This window comes from Podarcis liolepis (genome assembly GCF_965112155.1).
Source record: "Podarcis liolepis genome assembly, chromosome: 2".
NCBI classification, from domain to species: Eukaryota; Metazoa; Chordata; class Lepidosauria; order Squamata; family Lacertidae; genus Podarcis; species Podarcis liolepis.
In genome coordinates, this window is record NC_139555.1 from 74,635,573 (window position 1) to 74,657,299 (window position 21,727).

Consider the following 21,727-nt stretch of genomic DNA (forward strand, 5'->3'; position numbering starts at 1 on the left):
AGCATTCCATGACCATTGTAATTGGGAGACTGGGCTACCTTTGAAGGTGACTCGGAAACTACAACTCATCCAGAATGCAGCAGCTAGACTGGTGACTGGGAGCAGCAGCCGGGACCATATAACACCAATCCTAAAGGATCTTCACTGTCTCCCAGTACATTTCCAAGTACAATTCAAAGTGTTGGTGCTGACCTTTAAAGCCCTAAACAGCCTTGGCTCTGTATACCTAAAAGAGCACCTCCACCTTCATCGTTCAGCCTGGACACCAACATCCATTTCCGAGGGCCTTCTGGCGGTTCCCTCACTGTGAGAAGTGAAGTTACAGGGAACCAGGCAGAGGGCCTTTTCGGTAGTGGTGCCTGCCCTGTTGAACACCGCCCCATCAGATGTCAGACAGATAATTCACTATATGACTTTTAGAAGACATCTGAAGGCAGCCCTGTATAGGGAAGTTTTTAATGGCCGGTGTTTTATTGTGCTTTGACCAGATGTCAAAGAGAACAACAACTACCAGACTTTTAGAAGACATCTGAAGGCAGCCCTGTTTAGGGAAGCTTTTAATGTTTGATGTATCATAGTATTTTAACATTCTTTTGGAAGCCGCCCAGAGTGGCTGGGGAAACCCAGCCAGATGGGCGGGGTATAAATAATTTATTATTATTATTGTTGTTGTTGTTGTTGTTGTTGTTGTTATATTTAATATTGTGTTGGGAGCCACCCAGAGTGGTTGGGGCAACCCAGTCTGATAGGCAGCTTCTTCTTCTTCTTCTTCTTCTTCTTCTTCTTCTTCTTCTTCTTCTCCTTCTCCTTCTCCTTCTCCTTCTCCTTCTCCTTCTCCTTCTCCTTCTCCTTCTTCTTCTTCTCCTTCTCCTTCTCCTTCTTCTTCTGTTTTCATACTCATGGAATGACTTGTCCTTGTCAATGATGTTTCTCTCTGTATGACCAGGTTAGACTGAAGATGCTCTATGCAGCAACCAGAGCAACAGTGAAGAAAGAGTTTGGAGGAGGGCATGTGAAGGACGAGCTCTTTGGAACAGTTAAGGTACGGCAATATGCAGCAGGGCCCGGAGGATGAGCCTTAGCCATTGTTGTCTTGTACCGTGTTGCTCAGAACCTTACATCTAGAAGGCAGGCATTTTTCTGGGTCAGTTTAACCCCCTCCCCCACACCCCCTTTGAGTAGTTTTCAGTTCTTTAAGGCAGAAGAAAATCAAGTGTGTTAATAGTAACAATAAAAGCTTTCTGGGAAACTGGAAGATAAAGCTATCAGTGGCTACTAGCCATGATGGCTGTGTCTGACCTCCACTGTTAGAGGCAGTATGCCTCTGGCAGAGGTAGGGAGAGCGCTGTTGCTCTCATGTCCTGCTTTTGGGCTTTCCATGGGCATCAAGGTGGCTACTGTGTGAACAGGATGATGGACCTTTGGCCCGATACAACAGGTTTCTTTAGTTCTTAAACTAACTGAGATTCTTCAGTGTTTCTCATTTCCCCCCACCACAGATTTATTTAATTTGTGATTATTATTATTTTTAATCCTTTTGGATCCACACTTGGTGAGGGTCGGAGTTTGGGCTGTGTGGTCTTCATTAAGGCCCTGTCTCTACCTTTCCTCTCCATAATTAGAGCAGTACTCCTAGGTGGATGGATGGATGGATAGATGGATGAAAGACAGAAAGGAAAGGAGGCACATAGGCTTAACATCAAGTTTGAGCACTCCCTTTTGGGTGGGTGTACTGATATGAAACTTAGGTAGTCCATGATTCTACACGCGATGCAATAGCAAACCCTGGTTTGCTAGCCATGGTTTTCATGGCACTCTGGCTTTCTAGGAAAGCACCACAAGGTGGCAGCATTGCTCATGAAATGAGATCACACTATGTAGCGTGGGAGGAATCTTGCGTTTCTGTTTGTCTGCAACCTTCAGTAGTTCTATATAACTGTGAAATCCTCAAGACATGCCTGTCATTTGACAGGAAATCTAATACTAAGCCCAGTGTACTTGACCAGCTAACATTGGACAAGTTCCTCTCAGTGATGGCATATTTATTCTTTTAAGCTATGCCTTTTACATTGAAAACATTGTGATTCTATGCTGTTAACCAGTTTGAGCATTGGCTGGTCCCCATGCCTCCAGCAACAGAGTCAAACTTGTATGGGCTTGTTGCCAACACCTGCAATCTTCTTTGGGTGGAGGAGTCTCTGCAGTTTGCCATAGGGAAGAATTGGAAAGCTTTTGCTTCCATTTTTCTCTAAGCTCTGCCTAGCATTAGGTCTGAACCTGGACAAACAGTAGGTTGATTTTAACTGTGGTTTACTCCAAATAAAACCAGCTTGATGAACCATGGTTTATTAAGCTGGCTTGTTTTAGAAAGCCATAGTTAAGTTGAACCGCCATTTACAGTTCAGACTCTGCTTGCCCTGGTTAATGAAGAACAGATGTTTCTTCACTTTTTCTCATGGATGCTTTGGGGGGAGAACACATGTGACCGTGACTTGCACAGGCTCAGTCTTGTTGCACCACAGCATGGTCTAGCATTACATACAAATGCATTCCTTGCCCTTGTTTCTGGATCATAGTGAAACTGACCAAAGAACTCCTTTCCAGTAGCAGCTGTCAGGGCAGGGCGACATTGTTTACCTGACTACTCAGTGGCTCATGGCGCTGCCAATTACTGAGAAGTGGAGAGCTCTGTGTAGGGGCAGTGGCCGGAGCATTGGGTCGATTCCACTGCTACAGCCGCACTGTGCTGAGCTACCTGCTTCCTTGCCCCTCATCTCTCAGTAACCAGATGTCATGCACAGATTTGGGAAGCCAGGTAAGCAACACTATCCTGCCTTCACCACCTGCCAGCCACTACTGCTCCTTTTTCTTTGATCAGTTAGCAGGAGTCAGCAAATTTTTTCAGCAGGGGGCCGGTCCACTGTCCCTCAGACCTTGTGGGGGGGCCAGACTATATGGGGGGGGTGGACGAATTCCTATGCCCCACAAATAACCCAGAGATGCATTTTAAATAAAAGCACACATTCTACTCATGTAAAAACAAGCTGATTTCTGGACCCTCTGCGGGCCGGAAGCCGATTGGGCCGCATCCGGCCCCCGGGCCTTAGTTTGCCCACCCATGAGTTAAAGCGTTAAGTGCTCTTTTACCATGTTGGAAATAGGTGGTGCCCCCTTTTAGCAATGTGTGCTATGCTGCAGTTTTAAACGAAAGCTTGTTAAGAGTGTTGATGCTAACAGTGAGTTGCTATTCCTGGCTCTGCACACCAAAGCCAGCTGATAACATTAACTGGAGTTGCCTTTGTGTGTAAGGTTCACAGCCATTGACCTATGTAGCCCATAAGAAATTGTGCCCCCGTTCATCTCTGTTGTACTTTGAATCATATCTGTGGCTGCTACATCACCACCTCTGTCTGACTACAGGAAGACATCTCGCTCAGCGGTTACCAGAAGCACGTGTCGTCCTACTCTGCTCCGGCTCCTCTGACTGCAGCTGAACAAGAGCTCCAGCAGATCCGCATCAACGAGGTGAGAGGCAGCACATCATGGCACTGATCCAAAAGATTGCTTGGTGATCCTGCCCAGCTAATCATGGTTTTCCTTTGGCACTATTATGCCTCATAGAGCAAGCAGAGCGACTTCCAGTGTGCATTCTGTTAGATTGAGGGATAAAGCCTTGTTGCTGGTGGCAGAGAGGGGTGGCCATAACAGTGTCCCCTCCTCGGCCACCACTCTTTGAGCTGTGCACACTGGCTAAGGAAACTGAAAATTTGCAATATCGGGTGGAAAGCTTCTTAAGGCACAAACTACTATGGGTATAGTTTTTCCTCCCTGCCTCCAAATTTCCATTCCTGTGCCATTTCCCCCTTGCAGTCTGTTTCTGCAGTTTCTCCTTATCTGCTTCATGCCTTGCTGTTGTGTTTTCTCAGTTGCCCACCTTTGTCGGTCCCAGAACATAGCCATATGGGGAGATGAATCTGTGCCCCCACCCAGTGCAGTTCCCGTCACAGGCGCTGTCCAGTAGGAGCTTTGCAACCACTGTGCAGCCAAATTCATATCAGCAATCATTCAATTCAGCAATCATGTAAGCACTAATTTTTAGGGCACAACATTTAATCTGCCTGCACCAAACATGGGACAAGTGTGCTCCTATAGCTTTCCAATGGCTTCCTGGGCTTATTCGGGCAAGATCATTTTTGGTAGTCAATCAATTAATTCTGACGACTCTGCTGAGCAGTCTCCCCTTACAATTGTCCCTTCTCACAGCCATAATGCTGGCATCTTACTCCTGTGGGGTAAGCAGTGAAGAAGGAGAAATTAATCCTGAGAGGGGCAGGGAATTTCCGGCCCTCCAGTTGTTGCAGAATTCCCATAATCTCTGACCATTGGCCATGCTGGCTGGGGCTGATGGGAATTGGAGTCCAACAGCATCTGAAGGGAACAAATTTCCCCATCTCTGCCTTAAGGCAATCTGAGACCTTCATGGAACTGCGGTTGATATAAGTTATCAATTGGTTCAGAGCTGAGGTCCTATTCTTTGCCTGAGAGTGGGGAGTAGAATCAGATAGCCTTCCAAGTTTAAGCAAAAAATGCTATCCAAGTTAAGATGATGCCACAGCACTTTACAGGGATTCAGAAAGCTATATGGGCCATTACCTTATACAAACGCAGTAACTGTTCAATAATAGAATTCTCACTTTGTATTATTTCATTATTGCCTTCACCATTTGAGTCTTCGATGCAATGTTTTCTATTGCTACTTGCTCCTTTAGTATAATATGTATATACAGTATACAGACAGTTTTTCTTAACTGACAGGATTTGACCCTTAACAGCTCCAATCTCCCAGCCACAGATGATGGTCAACTCAAATGGTGATTTAGCAACTATTGGTCCGTTAGCCAGTGTTGCCATCTGCACCGACTTAAGCCTTTGGGATGTTATCGTTCTCTCCCAGAAGGGCTAATGCAGAAGCCTGAAAACAGGCAGAAATAAATTGCTTTCAGCTGTTTCTAAAATGAGCTTATAAGTGCAGTAAGATAAACACTTAAATGTACGGCAAGCACTTTCCGGGAGACTTAACATTGTGTTTTTATAAAGGTGAGAGTGGGTGGAAAAGGAAAAGCAGGGAAGAGCCAGGAACGCCCTGTCCCCACTGCAGATGAGGGACATGGACTGAGGTGGGGCCAGGGGCTCCCCCCAGGTATAAGCTGGAGGAATGGACAAGAGGTGTCTAAAACAACAATGGCTGCACCACATCAGTGAGATTGAGGGACATGGACTGGGGAAGAGAGTTGGTTTGGAGAAGTAATTTTTTTTTTGTAAAAAAAATAAAATGGTTTCTGTCTGTTAAAAAGCAGAGAATTAGAGTGGGTGGAATACAGGGGAAGGCAGGGAGGATGGCAAAGGAACACTTGCTTTAGAGTCGAGGGAGGGAGGACGTGGAAGAACTACCCCAAAAATGGATTCTCTCTAAATTTAGTTTCGTTAAGTCAGGTCTCCCAAATTCCTCTGCATTTGTTTCCGTCTTTAAGCTTCTGTCATGGTCTAAATTTAAATCATTTAAAAAAGTATACCTCTTTTGCTCGGTGTTAGGAGGGACGCGGGTGGCGCTGTGGGTAAAACCTCAGTGCCTAGGACTTGCCAATCACATGGTCGGCGGTTCGAATCCCCGCGGCGGGGTGCGCTCCCGTCGTTCAGCCCCAGCGCCTCCCAACCTAGCAGTTTGAAAGCACCTCCGGGTGCAAGTAGATAAATAGGGACCACTTACCAGCGGGAAGGTAAACGGCGTTCCGTGTGCTGCGCTGGCTCGCCAGATGCAGCTTGTCACGCTTGGCCACGTGACCCGGAAGTGTCTGCGGACAGCACTGGCTCCCGGCCTATAGAGTGAGATGAGCGCACAACCCTAGAGTCTGGCAAGACTGGCCCGTACGGGCAGGGGTACCTTTACCTAGGAGTGCAAGAGAAGCACCAAATTGTATTGTGTTTTGCTGGAAACGCTGAAAAGGATTTGCTGTTCTGGGGGATGTTACTTGGATTGATGTTCAGCTGGTGTGGACTGGAAAAAACCAATGCAGGATAATTTCTCCCTTTCCAAACTTAGAGCTCCAAATAGTGACTTATTTCTTGTCTGTGTTACTTGTTTGCCATATAGCCTGCAGTATCTGTACCAGGTTGAGGTCCGGGATGCTAGTAGTTGGGTAGCAATCTTGCCTCTAAGTTAGAGGTGGGTGGGTGCATTTTAGGCACCAAACATGTCCCTCCCTCCCACCCATTTTTCTCTAATAATCAGAGTTTACCTAGAGCTTTGTGTGTACCTGATTTCAACGTTCTGTATGTTGGGAAAGTTCCATAAATATTGAAACCAAGTGTCATTTAATATAGACTACTGGAGCTTGATGTTGCGCTGTGGAGTGAGCCTTTCTAGTCACACGCTCTCTCAGGGCACTCCACTCCACTCTCGCTGCCCCCAGTTTTCTGTCTACCCCCCCTTCCACATAGTCAGAGTCAGCATTCCAGCTGACTAAGCATGCATAATCATGTTTGGGGATTTCCCTAGCAAGGGTTTCCTCCCCCCACCAAATATTTTGTCATTCTGCAAACCTTTCCCCAAGCCCACTGATGTCTCTCTCTTGAGCAAGTGTTCTGGCACTTGGAGGAATTGAGATCGCTCACAGTATATGCAGATAGCATCCGCAGCAAAGTGTTGCAGTGTGGAACAATGTTGGCCGTGTCATTCCCCTCCCTCTTCTCCCCTAGTTCCTTTCCCTCCTCTCCCCCATTCCATGGCCACTGAGCATGTTTAGTTTTCATTGGGCTGTTTTTTGAGATTCTCTTCCCCGCTTAAGTTTTTCACTTTTTTTGTGTACATTTGCAAACTTTTGGGATTCACCCAGACCTGATGTTAGGTCCTTTTTTGTGCATAGATGGGATTGTTTTGGCTGCCTAAGGACTGACATCCAGAGAATGGATAATTCTGATCAACTCCACACAACTTAGAGTTTGCCATTTAAAAAAATGCAGCTCACCCCAGCAGTTCCTGCCTTCCTCGACCCTTGTCTTTGTAATCAGCTTGCCCTGCCCATTACACTTCCACATATTGCAGAAGGCAATATCTTCAAGTATGTGCAGAAGACTATTCTTTCACCACCATTCAATCACAACCAGCCCCTCAACATATCAGACCCATGTACAAAAGATACAGCCCTACAGTCTTTCTGTCCACCCACCTCTCATTTCCTTGTTCAGCAAGTCAGTCGAAATTATCCCAGTCCAGTTATCACCTCTTGTTCTGCACCCTTCTCTGAATATGCATGTCAATATTTCTGCTGACAGACGCCCAGCTCTGCCTCTGCCCATCGCCATCCCTGCACGGCTGAGTTGTTAGGACAGAGAGTCCTTCTCTGTTCAGAGCTTCTTTTTCCTGGGTCAACGTGCAGGGCCTCTGCTGTCACTGTGGCAGGAAAGATGTCAGAATTGGTTATCACCGGTGAAAGCCTAAACAGTGGCATCTCTCCCTGCCTCCCTCACATCTCCTGACAACACAGAGAGAGTACTTTGTAGACAGAATTCGTCTGCGATTGCAACTGTTCGTGCTCCTGGTTGGATGCCATAATGCGCAAACAGAAGTAAATGAATTTTCCCTGGGCAGGCAGATACATTCTCTCTGTCCCCTTGTCCTGGGACACTCCAGAGTCTCCTGCCAGCGTCAGAGGGATCAACGCCATCCTCAGCAGTTTCCACCTCCCAAACTGTTGCCCAGCTTGAGGGGGTCGCAGGGGGAAGGGGCCTTCTATCAGTGGAGGGGACACCAACTGGATGCAACCCACAAGGAGCTGCTTGGTACAGAGTTGAGACATTGCTCCGTTTTGCCTAGCAAGTTCTTGCAGCTTCTCTCCCAGCTCTTGAGCCAAGGTCTCTGCTGACCCTCCATTCGAAAGAGGAATTGATCTTGGGAGCTTATGCGCTGTGCTGCACCACATGCTCTCCGTTTGGAAAGACATTCATGCTGGTGGCCCAACTGTAAGGACAAGATATTGTTTAAAGCATCCACATTTCTGGGCTGTGGGGATCAGAAGCTCTGATTCCATCCTCCCAGTTTTCCATTTTGGAACTGATGCTACAAAGCCAAGGGACAGTTCTCTTAAATCCCTCCTATCATGCTCCATTTTGCCCCTTTTTTTCTAGCACTGCCAAGGATTTATTGCTCCCTTGTCAAGGTGCAGGGATTGTCCCATCCAGCATGCACTCAGGTATCATTGCCTCCTGATGCCTGTTAGTGGATGGAGATGCCTCTCATTAAGGACAATTCTTGCCTTGCTGCTTAATGAGACAACAGCTATGTAACCTTGCTCTGGAATGGATTTTCAGTCCAGGAACCAAGTCTCCTGTTATTCCTTAACTTGTTATTACAGAAGACAGCACTTCTGAGCACATACAGAACATCTCTCTCTTGCCACTGTGCCATCACAACTGGCCTAAGAGGTGCCTGGGTAGAAAGCCCAGTTCCAGGCAGGCTTGTGCCTTCTGTCTTGTTTTACAGAAGTAGCAATGTTCTTGTTCAGAGTTGCCTTGCTACGAGCCTTATTTTAGTTTTGTTTGATTTAAGCTGCTTTTTGCCTATGTCTTGCAGGGTAAAACAGCCCAGGTAAGTGCTTTTTGTTGCTTGCTTTCTATCATTTCTCTGTCTTTCCAATTTCCTTGAGTGAAGGGCAGAGCTCTGACGACAAAAGCCTGAAATACGTATTAGTACTGGTATCTTTTCCATAGGCTCAAGTACTAGTGACGCACACAGAGAGAGAGGTTTAACTGGGCAATCTTTGTATCTCAAGGTGCTAGCATCATGTTAGGCATTTAACATGTAAGGGCCCATCCCTGTCCCCGGCTTCGCTAAGCCCTTTAAAACTTAAGATTGCCCCTTTCTCCCTCTGCCTTAGTTTTCAAGTGCCCTTGGCATGTCTAAGTAGACTGAGGGGCAGAATTTATTAGACTCGACAATTAGGTAAAGAACGCTAGCAGATCCCCAGTGATAAGCCTCTGCTAGCCTTGACCTGTTTGTTTACTGGAGACAAATGGCTGGTGATAACAGTTCTGGACCAGTAGGGAAAATGGCACACGTTATTGACTGCAGGTTTCATAATCAAGCAGTGGATTTTAGCTGGTGCTAGAAGGGGGGCTCTGCTCCTTTAAAGGGTGGTGGTGGAAATCAGTGTGCTGTGAGTTGTATTTCTTCCATGCTTGCCTTTCTGTGCCTAACGCATGAGTGCCTGTTTGTGCAGTGCTTCTGTGCTCTTTCACCCCAAGAGAGAGGTTGTTGAGTGTTTGGAGTGTTGCTTTTCTGTGACTTGCCTGACTTCCCAGGACGGCATTCAGGTGCCCCATTAGGCACATCTCGGCGTTTCTTTCCCAGCCTTCTAGTGTTCAGGTTGAATGCTCTCAAAACTAGTTTTGTTCTTTTCAAAAGCTCTCTGTCGTAGGACTCTGTCCTGTTCTTGCATCAGAGTCACATCAGTGTTGGAAAAGCAAGCTGTGTAAGTAGCCTAAAGGAAATGGGACAATTTAACAGCACCGCCCTGTGCATGTTTACTCAGAAGTAAGTCCCTTTGAGTTCACTAAAAACTTGCCCCCAGGTTTTATTCTTAATATCCCTTCATCCCTGTGCCGCAAAAAAGGCGTCAGTCTTCTTGCGTAAGATCGTTTTGGCTGTGCACGGTTGTTTTCCCATGTGAAATGCTTGAAGGCCAAATCCTTTTGCACTCCTGTTCCTCAAATCCAAAGGACGTTAAGAGGGTTTCCCCTCCCCAACCCCACATCACTTTTAAATATAATACAAATTTCAAAGGTTTTGAAAGCAGTAGTAAACCACAAATTAGAAGTGCCCATGGATCATAGGAGCCAACTCCTAGAGACCAAGGTACCTTTGCACACCCCTCCAATAAAATAAATGAGGGGGCCACCCCCCCAAATGTTGATGGGCACTGCCATTCAGATGGTGGGCATGTATCGTGTTTTGTGATCAGTTATGTGGTGTGAGGCTTAGCTCCCCCCTCCCCCCCGCCAAATATTTCATTCAAGTTGGCACCCCTGCCTTGGATAGGATGGATTTGGTTAAAATCAGTGCTATTTTTATCAAAAAAAGAGGTGCTGGAACTCACCATGAATGCCTCCTTCTTTCTCTTAGAATGGCAATGGCACCCACCTGAGAGGTGCTGGAACTGCGTTCTGCCAAGCTCACTCTGAAAATAAGCTGCGGTTAAAATGCATCATAGAGAAAGCTGTGAGGTTTTCATGGGATCGTTCTCTACAATGAATATGAAAACTCTATGCAGTATCTAAAAACCATTTTGAATGACTGCTGTGTGTTCACATGCGCTAGAATGTGCATGGCAGGTTGGAAAGTTTTTGAATGCGGCCACCATTGAAATGTTCTACTCTGTATAATAAATCATTTGGCAATTATGACAATTATATCACTTTAAAACATTTGTTAATTTGGAGAGGCATAGAAATAAAAATGGGGACTTCAATGTGTGTGTCAAGGCAAGTGTGCAAGGTATTTGGAGTGTGGCACGCAGTACTGGACGGTGTCTCTGAAATGGCAGTAATTTGTGTTAGTTCAGAAATACCCAAGAATGGACTTCCGGGTTGACGCGATCTGGAAATGGCGGATTTCCTCCGAGCTCCGGAGGGAATCGGCTCCACTGAGGATGGGTCTTTGCCGCGCCGGCGACGCGGGGACCCTTAAAAACCGCAGGCGCGGAAGCCTGCGGACTGAAGACTCGGCGGGTGCCTTAAGCGCCCCCCCTGATTCGCAAAGAGCCTTTTTAAAGGCTGCGGAGGGGATACGGGGGTGGCGTGGCACTGAGAGTCGATCGCTACCTCGGTGGAGCGAAGCCGCGAGCCATAACCAGAGAGCGCCGACTTCCTTCCTTGAAAATCTGGACTGAAAGAACTACCCGTGAGTAAGACGGATTGGGACTTTAAAATTTTTTACCTTGAATTAGAGACGACCGGGGGGTGTGCTAAAAGGAAGTCCGCACCCCCCCCCCTTGCAGACGATCTAAGCAACGACACAAGAGCTAAGCTGGAGAGCCTACCCTTGGCGGGGTGAGTGAAAAAGGACATTAACTTCCAAGATTTAATTAAAGGAAATTTTGGGCTGGAGAGCGGAGTTTTGGAAACCTTCCTTTTGTTTTAAACAACCCCCCCTCCCGGGCTCGGGAACGTCCTGCTTTTCTGCCTGCGTAAGAGCTGCGGAGTTTGACAGCTGTCAAAGCTGCCAAACGGGCGGTTTAAAGTGAGAAATTGCTATTTAAGATCCCTCTGGACTAAGACGAGTTATAATTGAGACAAAACTGTTGGAAACAAAGTAACAATAATCAGTTAAAGGATTGTTGGTGAAAAGGCAAATAAGTAACCAGATTCCCCCTAGGGGGAATTCTGTGAAACTACAATGGATACAATGGCTGTGGAAGGAAAGTTATTAGTGGAAATCGAAAGGATGTTTCAACTGGTGGGAATCTTACAAGAGCAGAGTTTGGCCATGAATAAACAACTTGAGACTATGACCTTGGGAACAGGCAACTCTGCTCTTTGTATTGAGGACCTTAATGAGAAAGAATCCACAGCTGATTGGGAAACAATATCTACAGAGCTGGAAGAGACTAAACAACAAGAAAAAGAAGAAGTAATCCTGGGAAGCAACAACCAAAAGTTGACATCTGCGGAATACAAGCAAGGAGACGCTGGGAACATATCTACCACAAGTCTGCGAAAGACACAGAAGAAGAAGGAGGAGGTCCCAAGACAAAATGGAATACAGGAATTTAAAATAAAGAAATATGATTGGGGCCTCCGTTTGGACTTAGACTTTGAAGGGATAGACTTTGTGGAAATTCTTCAGCAGTCACTTTGGAATCTTCTTGTGGGAAGAGGATACACTTTGATGGTGAAAGAACTTTTCCCAGACTTGACGACTGACATAAAGGACTACCAACAGGACAGGCGAAGAGGGACTGAAAGAGATTTGAAAGCCTCGGACGTGAGGAACCCAGGCTGAGAATCTCGAATTTGGATTTTTATTGGGAAGGGACAAAAACCGGGGATGGGAGGGAGGGAAGAAGAGACTCTTATAAACTCTTAAGACTTCTAGGTTTGGTTAAGATGACTCTTAATTAAGATAAAATGAAAATCGATGGAAGAGAGCTTAAGTCCAACTTATGAAAATCAATTTTTATTATAAAAAAGGTAATAAGATGAATAAGATTGTTAAGAGGAGAAACACCAATTTGCTGATATAATCTTGAAACTGGGATGCACGAGGGGAGGTGGGGGGAAGTCAGGGAACAAGGTTATGAAATGGGGATTTGCTGATTTTATACATGTTCTTGTCTTTTGTCTTCTTTGTGTATGTTTTGTCTTTATAAAAGCAGAAAACCAAATAAAAATTTTATAAAAAAAAAAAAAGAAATACCCAAGAATGAATGTGAAGACTTCAGTCGTATACCTTGTTCTATAGAGTTAGAAAAAATGGGCTGCACTGTTACACCAGTGCAGATTTCCTTCTGAAATCTCAGGTGTAAAGGTGCTACTGACTCTTTTGGGGAGGCAATATTTTGTGCTTTTAGTGCATACCATTAAGATTACTCTGATTGTGGATGTTTACCAAAGAGAAGTAGAGAAATGATGGATACCATAATTGGCTGAGTTCCAAGGGCCGACTTAAGGCTTGGGAATTTCCGGACTTTCAGCATTAAACCCTTCCATCTTATTCTGGTTTCTTGTAACAGAACATAAAAATGCACTTGAAAGTTCTTTAGCCCATCTGAAACCTGCATAGTTCTTTAGCTCAAATTAACATAGGAGTGATTTCTTAAGACAGAATTGTAGTTTCTCTTAGAACTTTTTATTGCAATGTTTATCTTCAGAGACAGAGAGAGAACAGTTTAGCATTTCCTTTTCAGGGTCCAAGGCTGCAACCCTCTAGACACAGTTACCTGGTTGTATGTCCCACCAAAGTCAATAGGGCTTTCTTCTGAGTAGACATACATAGGATCACACTGTGAACAACTAGGGGCCCAAACCAGCCACCCATTCACCCGCTTGCCATACTAGATGTGAAATGTGTCTGGAGAAAGTAGCATTTATGGTAACAAAAGTTGCTGGCAGATTTCTTCTTAGGAGATGGAGGTTGATGCGCTGACCCATAGTCCATGTCTCCGTTCAGGAAAACTGGCTGATGCTCAGGGTCATGTTACCTCGAAAAACATTGTTCTGTCAATAAATCCTGTCACTTGAACCAAGTGGGCCTCTTCGTTCCACTGCAGAGTCTGTGACTGACAGGTGGTTCTGAACCCTACAGCACGATGGCTTCGCTTGTTCAATTTAAGTCAGTACTTTATTGTACTGTGCTAGTCCACAAGTCAGTATATCAAACTTGGTCTGCTTCGGAAATTATCCAAAAAGTAGATCCCAGTGTTTTCCACTGCAGGTTAACCACATCTTATCTGTTATGGAAGATTCTAAACCAACTGCAGCCTGTGGTTTATGATCCTGACTTGTTCTGTAACTGGTAAAAATAGTTTCTAGGATCAGAGGAAACATGAAACTGTGGTTAAGTAGAGACTTCCTGGTTAATTGTAGCCCATTCACAGGGAGGAGCAAAGCACTGTGTGCATGGCCAAAAAGCTCATTATTTTTTAATTCATTCTTTGTGTCTTTCTTCAATGATACCTTTTCCCCAAAAGAAACAATATAACAAAACAAAGTATAGGTTACTGAAGGCCTGAAAATACAATACATATAGTATAAGTAAAACCAAACATTATCATTAATTTAAGAGAGTTATTCATGGATTTAGCAATTATAATATGTTCATATAGCAATCAAGTCCTTTCAATGATATTGTTATTAAGCCAAATAAGATAATCTGAATTTTCTGTATTTTGCTTTCTTCTTCATCTTCTCTGCATATTTCTGTATGAAGGAATTGTGTGGAATTCCTTCTAGTTTTTGTGAAAGTAACCCTGAATGAACTCCATTAGAAGGCCTGTGGTAAATGCATGAAACTATTTTACTGTCTTGTGCACAATGTCAGGGTTTGATAAAATGTTTAGATACCAAAGCCTTTCTTTAGCGTGGCTCAAACTCTGATCCATTTCTGTATTGGTGATCCTCCTTTCTGGAGGGCTTTAGTACAGAGCTAACCTTGTTGCCATTTTGTTTTGCATGTGCTCCAAGGATCTTCATTCCCTGGCCTCCAGCAGTGAGATGGTAGGCCCTTGTCCTCCTCAAAGTCTATTTAACTTTTTTTGGTGACAATTCCCCAATACACTGTATATAGCATTATCCATTGTCCTCTACAATGAACCGTTTTCTCAAATGGTTCTGCATTTATTTGCTGTTCCTGTTTCTTCTCTTCACTTGCCCTCAGTACGTACTCAGATTCCCAGGAGTCTTACACTGAGAAGATGGTAGGCTTGGTGATGTGTGTTCCTCCTCCCTCACAGTGATGTTTTCCTTATGGAGCTCCTTCTCTTGCATGTGCCAGCTCTCACCTCAAGCTCAAAGCCTCTTTTTAAGAGGAAGAGTTACTGTCGTTCTGTAGAAGCCACTTCACCCTGTAATGCAACCATTTTCAGTAATGGTAAACAATTATTGCCTCCTTCCTGCCTCAGCAGTGTGTTGAGTTAATCCATTGCAGTCCCTCATGGTGTGGTGAGAAGTTCCAGTCTCAAGTCAGCCAACATCTCTTCAGGCATGCCATCCCCACCCTCCCTCTCTGTGCCTCTGTTTTTCTCTCCAAATGCCTTATTGGGGTATCCTAAACATTACTGATGCAATCTTTGTGGAGCACAGAGCAATGTAAATACTGAAATATAAATATGACTCCTTAAAATTAGCCCCATTAAAATATTTTGTAAACCTTGAGTTTTCCCCAAGCCTGTTGACACTCCCCCCTTGTGTGTGGATGTTGCCATGTTGGGTATATATAAGCTTCACAGTCGTGGAATTAATTTATCATTTAACTATAGAGTAATTTGGGGGGTGGGGAGGTCAGGAATCAGTGGGACTCTAGGGCTTCCTTATTTCTCAGCCTGCTGGCTTTCTTTTGTGCCATTGCAAGAAGGTGAGGGCTAAAGAGTCTTTTTAGGCTCTGTTTTTATTACCTTACATTTAAAGTAAGTTCAAACTCACTTCCGAGCTACCAAGTATCATAGTAAGTTGCCTAGTTTGTTTATTCATTTGATTGTATTTATAGTCCATGTTAACTTCAAGCAGCTCAAAAGCAGGATACATAGTCTTCACCCCAACCCAAACTATATCAAAACTTGTAGGGTAGCGGAGGCTGAGAGATTGTGACTGGCCCCAAATCATGCCATAACTTTGTGCATGAATGGGAATTTGAACCCTGGGCTCCCAGTCCTATTTCAACACTCTATCCACCATACCACACTGGCTCTCATTTGCTTGGGAACTTTGTTTATACAGTGAAGTGGAGGATATGTGGCTGAACCCCTGTACATTTTCTTGGCTGGTCTTTCCCTGTGAAAGTGGGACAGATTCTGTTGCTAGTGCTGCCTTCTTATAATATGAACTGAGAAATTTTCTAGAAGAGGGAATGCTGACCTGAATAGCGAATGGCATTATTATGAAAGTGCATAATGTGACGTTTAGTGTGAGCGTGTATTGGGGGAAGTTGTTAATGCTGCCCTCCTGTTGCACTTCTGCACCATGCGGATGCAGACACAACCTCAGCCTCTTTGGCTTCCCAGAGCCATTGTCCAACCGAAAGCATTTGGCCACATTTTTCCATGGCGTTCCCTGCCCCACCCCTTGTTTGACTCTTATTATACCACTCAACAAAAAAAGTAATTGTGTGCTTTCCATTGAAAAATGACCACATCCTCTTTGCGCACAATACGAAACAAAAACCTACATCAACACTCGAAACCTCTTTCCCTGCCGTTGTGCAATCAGTCACGCATGCTTGCTTGGCCCCACTGAGTGCATGCTCGAGACTGTGGGGCTGAAGCCATCATCTTCAAGTCCAGCTGGGTTTTGAAAAGCTGGCTGGTTCCTCTCCCCCCCCCCCGCCCCCAAAGTCAAGGCAGAACCCATTGCAGAAATGTCACCTCCAAATAAATGGGCATCTGTACCTGTTGGCAACATTTTAGACTAGGAGTGGGGAATCTCTTTCAGCCTGAAGACTATGTTATCTTACAGGCAACCTTGGAAGGGTGGGCACATGCCAGTGGTGGGTGAGGCCAGAGGCAAAGGTAGACTGAGCAATGGGTGTAACAGCAGGCTGGATTCCAGCCTCACAAATGCCAGAGGTTTTGACACTATCCCACACTGCTCTCTATCTGTTTAGGGAAGCTTTTAATGTTTAATAGATTATTGTATTTTAATATTCTGTTGGAAGCTGCCCAGGTGGCTGGGGAAACCCAGCCAGATGGGCGGGGTATAAATAAATTATTATTATTATTATCATCCCGCAAACAAGGACACATTCCAGGCAAGCAAAGGCACTCTTGTGGTGAGGCAGAGCAGTGAGGTGGGTGGCAGGGCACAACTGGGGGAATGTTTCAAGGGCCTAGAGGGCCGCATTTTTAACCCATGGGGCAGATGTTTTCCACCCCCTTTTTAAGGATTGTGTTCTCCTGGAGTGCTTAGCGGCCCTTCTTGGCTATTAGCTCAGCCCACAATACGTGAAGACTTTCAGGTAACTCTTTTCTCTTGTCTCTGTCACAATGTGACTCCGTTTCCCTACGTTCTGCATGACAGATGGTAGTGGGCTGTTGCTGCTGCCCATCAGTGGTTGAATACCCTCACCTTGAGGAGGTAGGCGGCGTTGCCTGCATTTTGCTTTCTGCTCTCGCTGGGGGTGTGGTGGGGGATTCTTTCTCTTGATTGCCAGTTTGGTTGCATCCTTCTCTGTGTTCTCTCAAAGAAACAAACATTCCCAACAAACCAGAGTTCCGTTCCTGTGATGCTCACCAAGTGAGCGTGGGTCCCATTTTTCTAAATGGCCTTGAGAGAAATAAGTTCCCTAATGGGAGATGTGGATTTCTAACAGAAAGAAACTGATTCCCCGCCTTCCTTTTTGGAGTGGTTTTGGTATATACTGGTGAGCGAGTTTTGCTAATAGGGCATTAGAGATCTTCACTAATTCAGGGCCTATTCTGTGGAGGATTCCTTGTAACGCATGTAATTGCTTAAATGCTATCGTGATAAATGTGGCACAGAGTGAGTGCTCCTGGATAAAAAAACAACCACAGGAATTCAAGATAAATATGTTAAAGGGGGTGTTTATTTTTGAATTTGAAGGACATCAGGACAATCCTTACAATTCAGCCAATGAATGTGGAAGCCTCTCCCAGTTTCTGTCTCGTGATGATAAACTTAGTAGGCTGTTTTGGAAATGCATAGATAATGCCTCTGTATAGTAAGGATTTGTGCAGGTGAGATTGGGAGAGTGTTCCCTACACCGTGGGCAAGAGTTTAACTTACTTATTTACTGCATAACATTGAATGAGACCATCCCTGTAGTCTCAAGTCCAAGCAGATTGCTATGTGGTCTCCTGGCTTCCATTTTAAATCCTGATCCTCATTCGAACGCTGGGGCTGGCTGAGACAAAATGTTGGCCTTCAGAGCATTTTCAAAAGATTGGGGGAAGCTCCAGGCCTTGGTTAGAAGCTAGCAGCAAACCAAAGTGAGGTTAAATGTGTGGCTGTGTTTATCTATCCCTACCACCACTACCTTCTGAATAAACAACCATGGAAATGGAAGTGAGTGATCAGGATTGAGACTATACCATGTGAAGAGGGAGATTTCACCCTCTCCTGTGCTGCAGTCCCAGTGAAAATGTCCCCCAGACATCTGCTGCTACCCTCAGGAAGAAAGCTTCTGTTGATGCTTCCTTCCCAGGACGGGGTTGCAGAAGTGGGGAGGAATCCCAATTGTGGCAGGATCTGTAATTTCTGTGTATACTACATAGGACTGTTCAGGACATTTAAACTGCCATTCACCACCACCTCATGTGGCTACAAGTTCCTTAAATGAAGAACTACTTTCTTATGTCTGTCCTAAATGGCGTTTTCACAAGTTTGTCTTGTAGTTTTGGGTTCTCTGCCTCCTTTGTAGTTAGTAATACAGGGGTAGCCAACATGGTGCCCTGCAGATTTTGCTAGACTCCAGCTCTCCTCAGTCCCAGCCAGCATGACCCGACTGGCTACTCCTGAAATAATACAGCATGATCTATTTTAAGTAGTATTATTTTCAGGCATTCCACATTTCCGGCTTTCTAACTGTGTCACTCATGGATTCTTCTACAGACCAGTTCCTTATTCTGATACTTAATATATTCCAAATTATATATGGGCAGAGCTGGGATTTTAATAATTTTTCATCTACCGGAAAATGACATTTCTCTCTCACGATAAAAACCAAAGCCTCGCTTTCACTCCTTTATCAAGAACAAAAGTGAAATATTGATAGTTACTCAATGAAGCGTGTGACCTATTTCTTGCTCTTCTATAAAGCAGGAAGCAAAAAGCTAATGATTTTTCCTCTGGTGACACTATGCAAAGCCTTATAAGGCTGTGGTCTACAGCCACTTGCAGTTATTTTGGAATGAATTTATTATTATTTTAAAGCTAAGAGAGACTGCCAGGATGTGTGTGTGTTAGTGCACCAAAGTCGCCAGAATTAGTCACAACATTTCCCCTTCTTAAGACTGTATTTTAATTATTATTTTTTAAAAAAACATGTGACATTTGAACTGCAACAATTAACCAATTTCATAAATCTAATGAGAAACTTCCTTTCTCTCTCCTCTGTAAATCTTGTCCCACCCCTCCACAAAAAGACTTCTCTGATTTAAAAACAAGACAAAACACGGGCAGATACAAAAGAATATGGTGTGTGTGGTGGAGAGGGGTTGGATAAAGATCGGAACAGATGTACAATTTGGTTTTCAATGAAAGCTTCTATTCAGAACATATGGAATACACTTGACCAAAAATTGGGGAGGGATTGCATGTGTTTTTCTTTTCAGCTGGGCTAATGTTAGGGGCTAGCTCAGGGAGCCTGATTTCTGGGTCTTTTGTGCTGGGCCCCATATCTTCTGCCCCTTTCCTCAACTTAAACTTTGCTTTTAAAGTTGCTGGCGAGACCCCAGCCACTCACCGTCTTAATTTGCTCAGAGACCTAAATTGGCGCATATATATATATATATATAATGAGAACACATGCAAATTTCTTTCATATTCCATTTCCCAGAGGGTTTTTTAGGTACTGAGAAGCGCCCCTGCTTGCAACTGCCTACCAAACCTGGTGGTGGTGTTTTGAAAGCAGACTTTGCCAGTGCCTCAATGCAAATATTGCCCCAGGATTCTTCTTCTGTCCTCCAGACTGATCCTTTTACTCTGCAACTGCATCAGTCTAGGGAGCAGGGCACCAGGCTTCTCCACTGGTCCTCTCCTTGGTCCAGCATTGTGGACAGGCTCCATCCCCATGTGCCATGGCAGCTGCTAGCAGCCCCTTGCCACAGGCTCTTTCCCTTCCAGGATGCATCAGCTTCTGAGCGCCCCGAGCCCCAGCAGCATGGCTTGTGTTTTGCTGTCACCTTTGTTGCTTTCCTCCTTCCTTCATTTCACCTCTGTTCCTTTCCCCCCATCCCCACCCCTGTTAAACAGGTCAAGACTGAAATCAGCGTTGAAAGCAAACACCAGACCCTCCAGGGACTGGCTTTTCCTTTGCAGCCAGAAGCTCAGCAGGCCATCCAGTTACTAAAACAGAAGAAGATCAATTACATCCAGCTGGTGAGAACTCCCTTTTTCACTATTCGGTTTAGCCTTTTGAACGCCTCTTGGACTTCTGTGCAAGCCCTGCTTGTTCAAAGGCTCTTGGTTTCCCCCGAGCCAAATGTTGTTCTGAAGTGTGTCCTCTTGCCTTTGTTTATACAGAAGCTGGACCTGGAACGGGAGACCATAGATTTGGTCCACACCAACGCCACTGAGATAGCAGACCTGCCTAAAAGAATTCCTCAGGATTCGGCCCGTTACCACTTCTTCCTGTATAAGCACTCTCACGAGGGAGATTATCTGGAGTCAGTTGGTAAGCTTTGGCCAAATCTACAGCCTTGTCTTTGTTTGTTTTTTTACAGACCAGAATTTTGCTTGCCCTTTGCAAACTGTATCTGTGCCTGTTCATTCATTCATCCTTCCTTCCCTCCCTCTAGACAGGCATAGGAATTTATTTTCTGAATGTATCAAAGGGCTCTCCCCACCAGTGCAGATTCTTCTGTCCATGAATCTGGGGAACTGTGAGAATGTGCCTTTTAAGTCCTTTCTGATGATATGTATTTGCTGATGCAATTTCTCCAGTGCCAGAAGCTTCATAAGCCATTGGTTTAGTGCAGTGATGGCCAAACTTGGCCCTCCGGCTCTTTTGGGACTACACTTCCCATCATCCTTGACCACTGGTCCTGTTAGCTAGGGATGATGAGAGTTGTAGTCACATAACAACTGGAGGGCCAAGTTTGGCCATCACTGGTTTAGTGCAGAGAATTCCAATATAACTAATACTAGAGCTTTTGAAAACAATACAGTACATGAAAAGGAAGATGCTCACCTGCAAAACTTTTTCCTACTCTTTGTGTTCTGCACTTCCTTCCAGTATAGTTGTTGCATGCATGGTTTCGCTCCCTATAGTTTTGTGGAATTAATCATGGCCGGACCCAGGGATGACTGATTGCCCTGTTTTCTCTTCCTTGCAGTATTCATCTACTCCATGCCTGGTTACAAATGTAGCATCAAGGAGCGCATGTTGTACTCCAGTTGCAAGAGCCGACTGCTTGACTCCGTGGAACAAGATTTCTGCCTAGAGATTGCAAAGAAGGTAAGCCTAGGCTGCCGCCACCCCTTGACCCTTAAATTTATATTTGATGAAATCCTCCTCCTTCCATATGGACACTGGGAGCTGTGGATGGTGTGAAGGACTGGTGGGACAATAGATGAAGATTCTTCCAGAGGAATTCCTCAGGACCCAGTATATAACTTGGGGAAATTGTCCCGACGGTTAACATTTGGTCTTAAAAACCTTAAGACCAATCATTAAAAAAGTATTTAAATACTTTAGTAGCAGAAGATCAGCTAGAGAGGCAGTTGGGCTTTTGGATGACAAGGGTGTCAAATATGTGTTAAAGAAGGAAAAAGAGACTGCAGGAAAGCTGAATGAATCAGCTGCATCTGTCTTCCCAGCAGAAGATGTAGGGCAGATCCTGGCCATCTAAGGAAACTGTGCCTTGTCCCTAAGATCAGATTGCAGATGGGAAAATTGCTGATTTTTTTAAAAAAAAGGATCCAAGGGATTACAAGCCAGTTAGCTTAACTAGTGTTTTGGGGAAACTGGTGGAAACCTTTATGAAGGATAGAATTACCAAGCATCTGAAAAAAGAGTTCTTTGCAGTCATGGGATGAGAGGACAGGTCCTCTCTTAGATGAGTAACTGCTTAAGGAAAAGGAAGCAGAGAATAGGAATAACTGGATAGTTCTCACAGTGGGCGGGGGGGGGGGAGGATGAAGGAACTCTTGGCCAAGAGAAATTTCAAAATTGCATGGCTGACCTATGAAATGATGAGGATGAGGAGCTGTGATACTCAGATTCTGGAGATGAAAAGTAGATCTGGTTGGAAGCAACATTTTAGAGTTGCTGCTGGACGGTAGA

At 44.9% G+C, this 21,727-nt stretch overlaps 1 protein-coding gene across 4 annotated transcripts in view; it reads left to right on the top strand.

Annotated features, from left to right (window-relative positions):
- The window catches only part of TWF2 (twinfilin actin binding protein 2), a 63,828-nt gene that overhangs the window by 37,059 nt on the left and 5,042 nt on the right, over positions 1-21,727 (top strand). For 2 of the 4 annotated variants that reach the window (XM_083488894.1, XM_083488895.1), the window contains 8 exons: positions 947-1,042; positions 3,421-3,525; positions 8,630-8,644; positions 14,236-14,268; positions 16,783-16,839; positions 19,696-19,821; positions 19,966-20,116; positions 20,778-20,899. In XM_083488894.1, the coding sequence (XP_083345020.1) occupies positions 947-1,042; positions 3,421-3,525; positions 8,630-8,644; positions 14,236-14,268; positions 16,783-16,839; positions 19,696-19,821; positions 19,966-20,116; positions 20,778-20,899 (705 nt within the window). The remainder of the gene's footprint in view (positions 1-946; positions 1,043-3,420; positions 3,526-8,629; positions 8,645-14,235; positions 14,269-16,782; positions 16,840-19,695; positions 19,822-19,965; positions 20,117-20,777; positions 20,900-21,727) is intronic. The other 2 variants (XM_083488896.1, XM_083488897.1) reach the window with 2 other exon arrangements.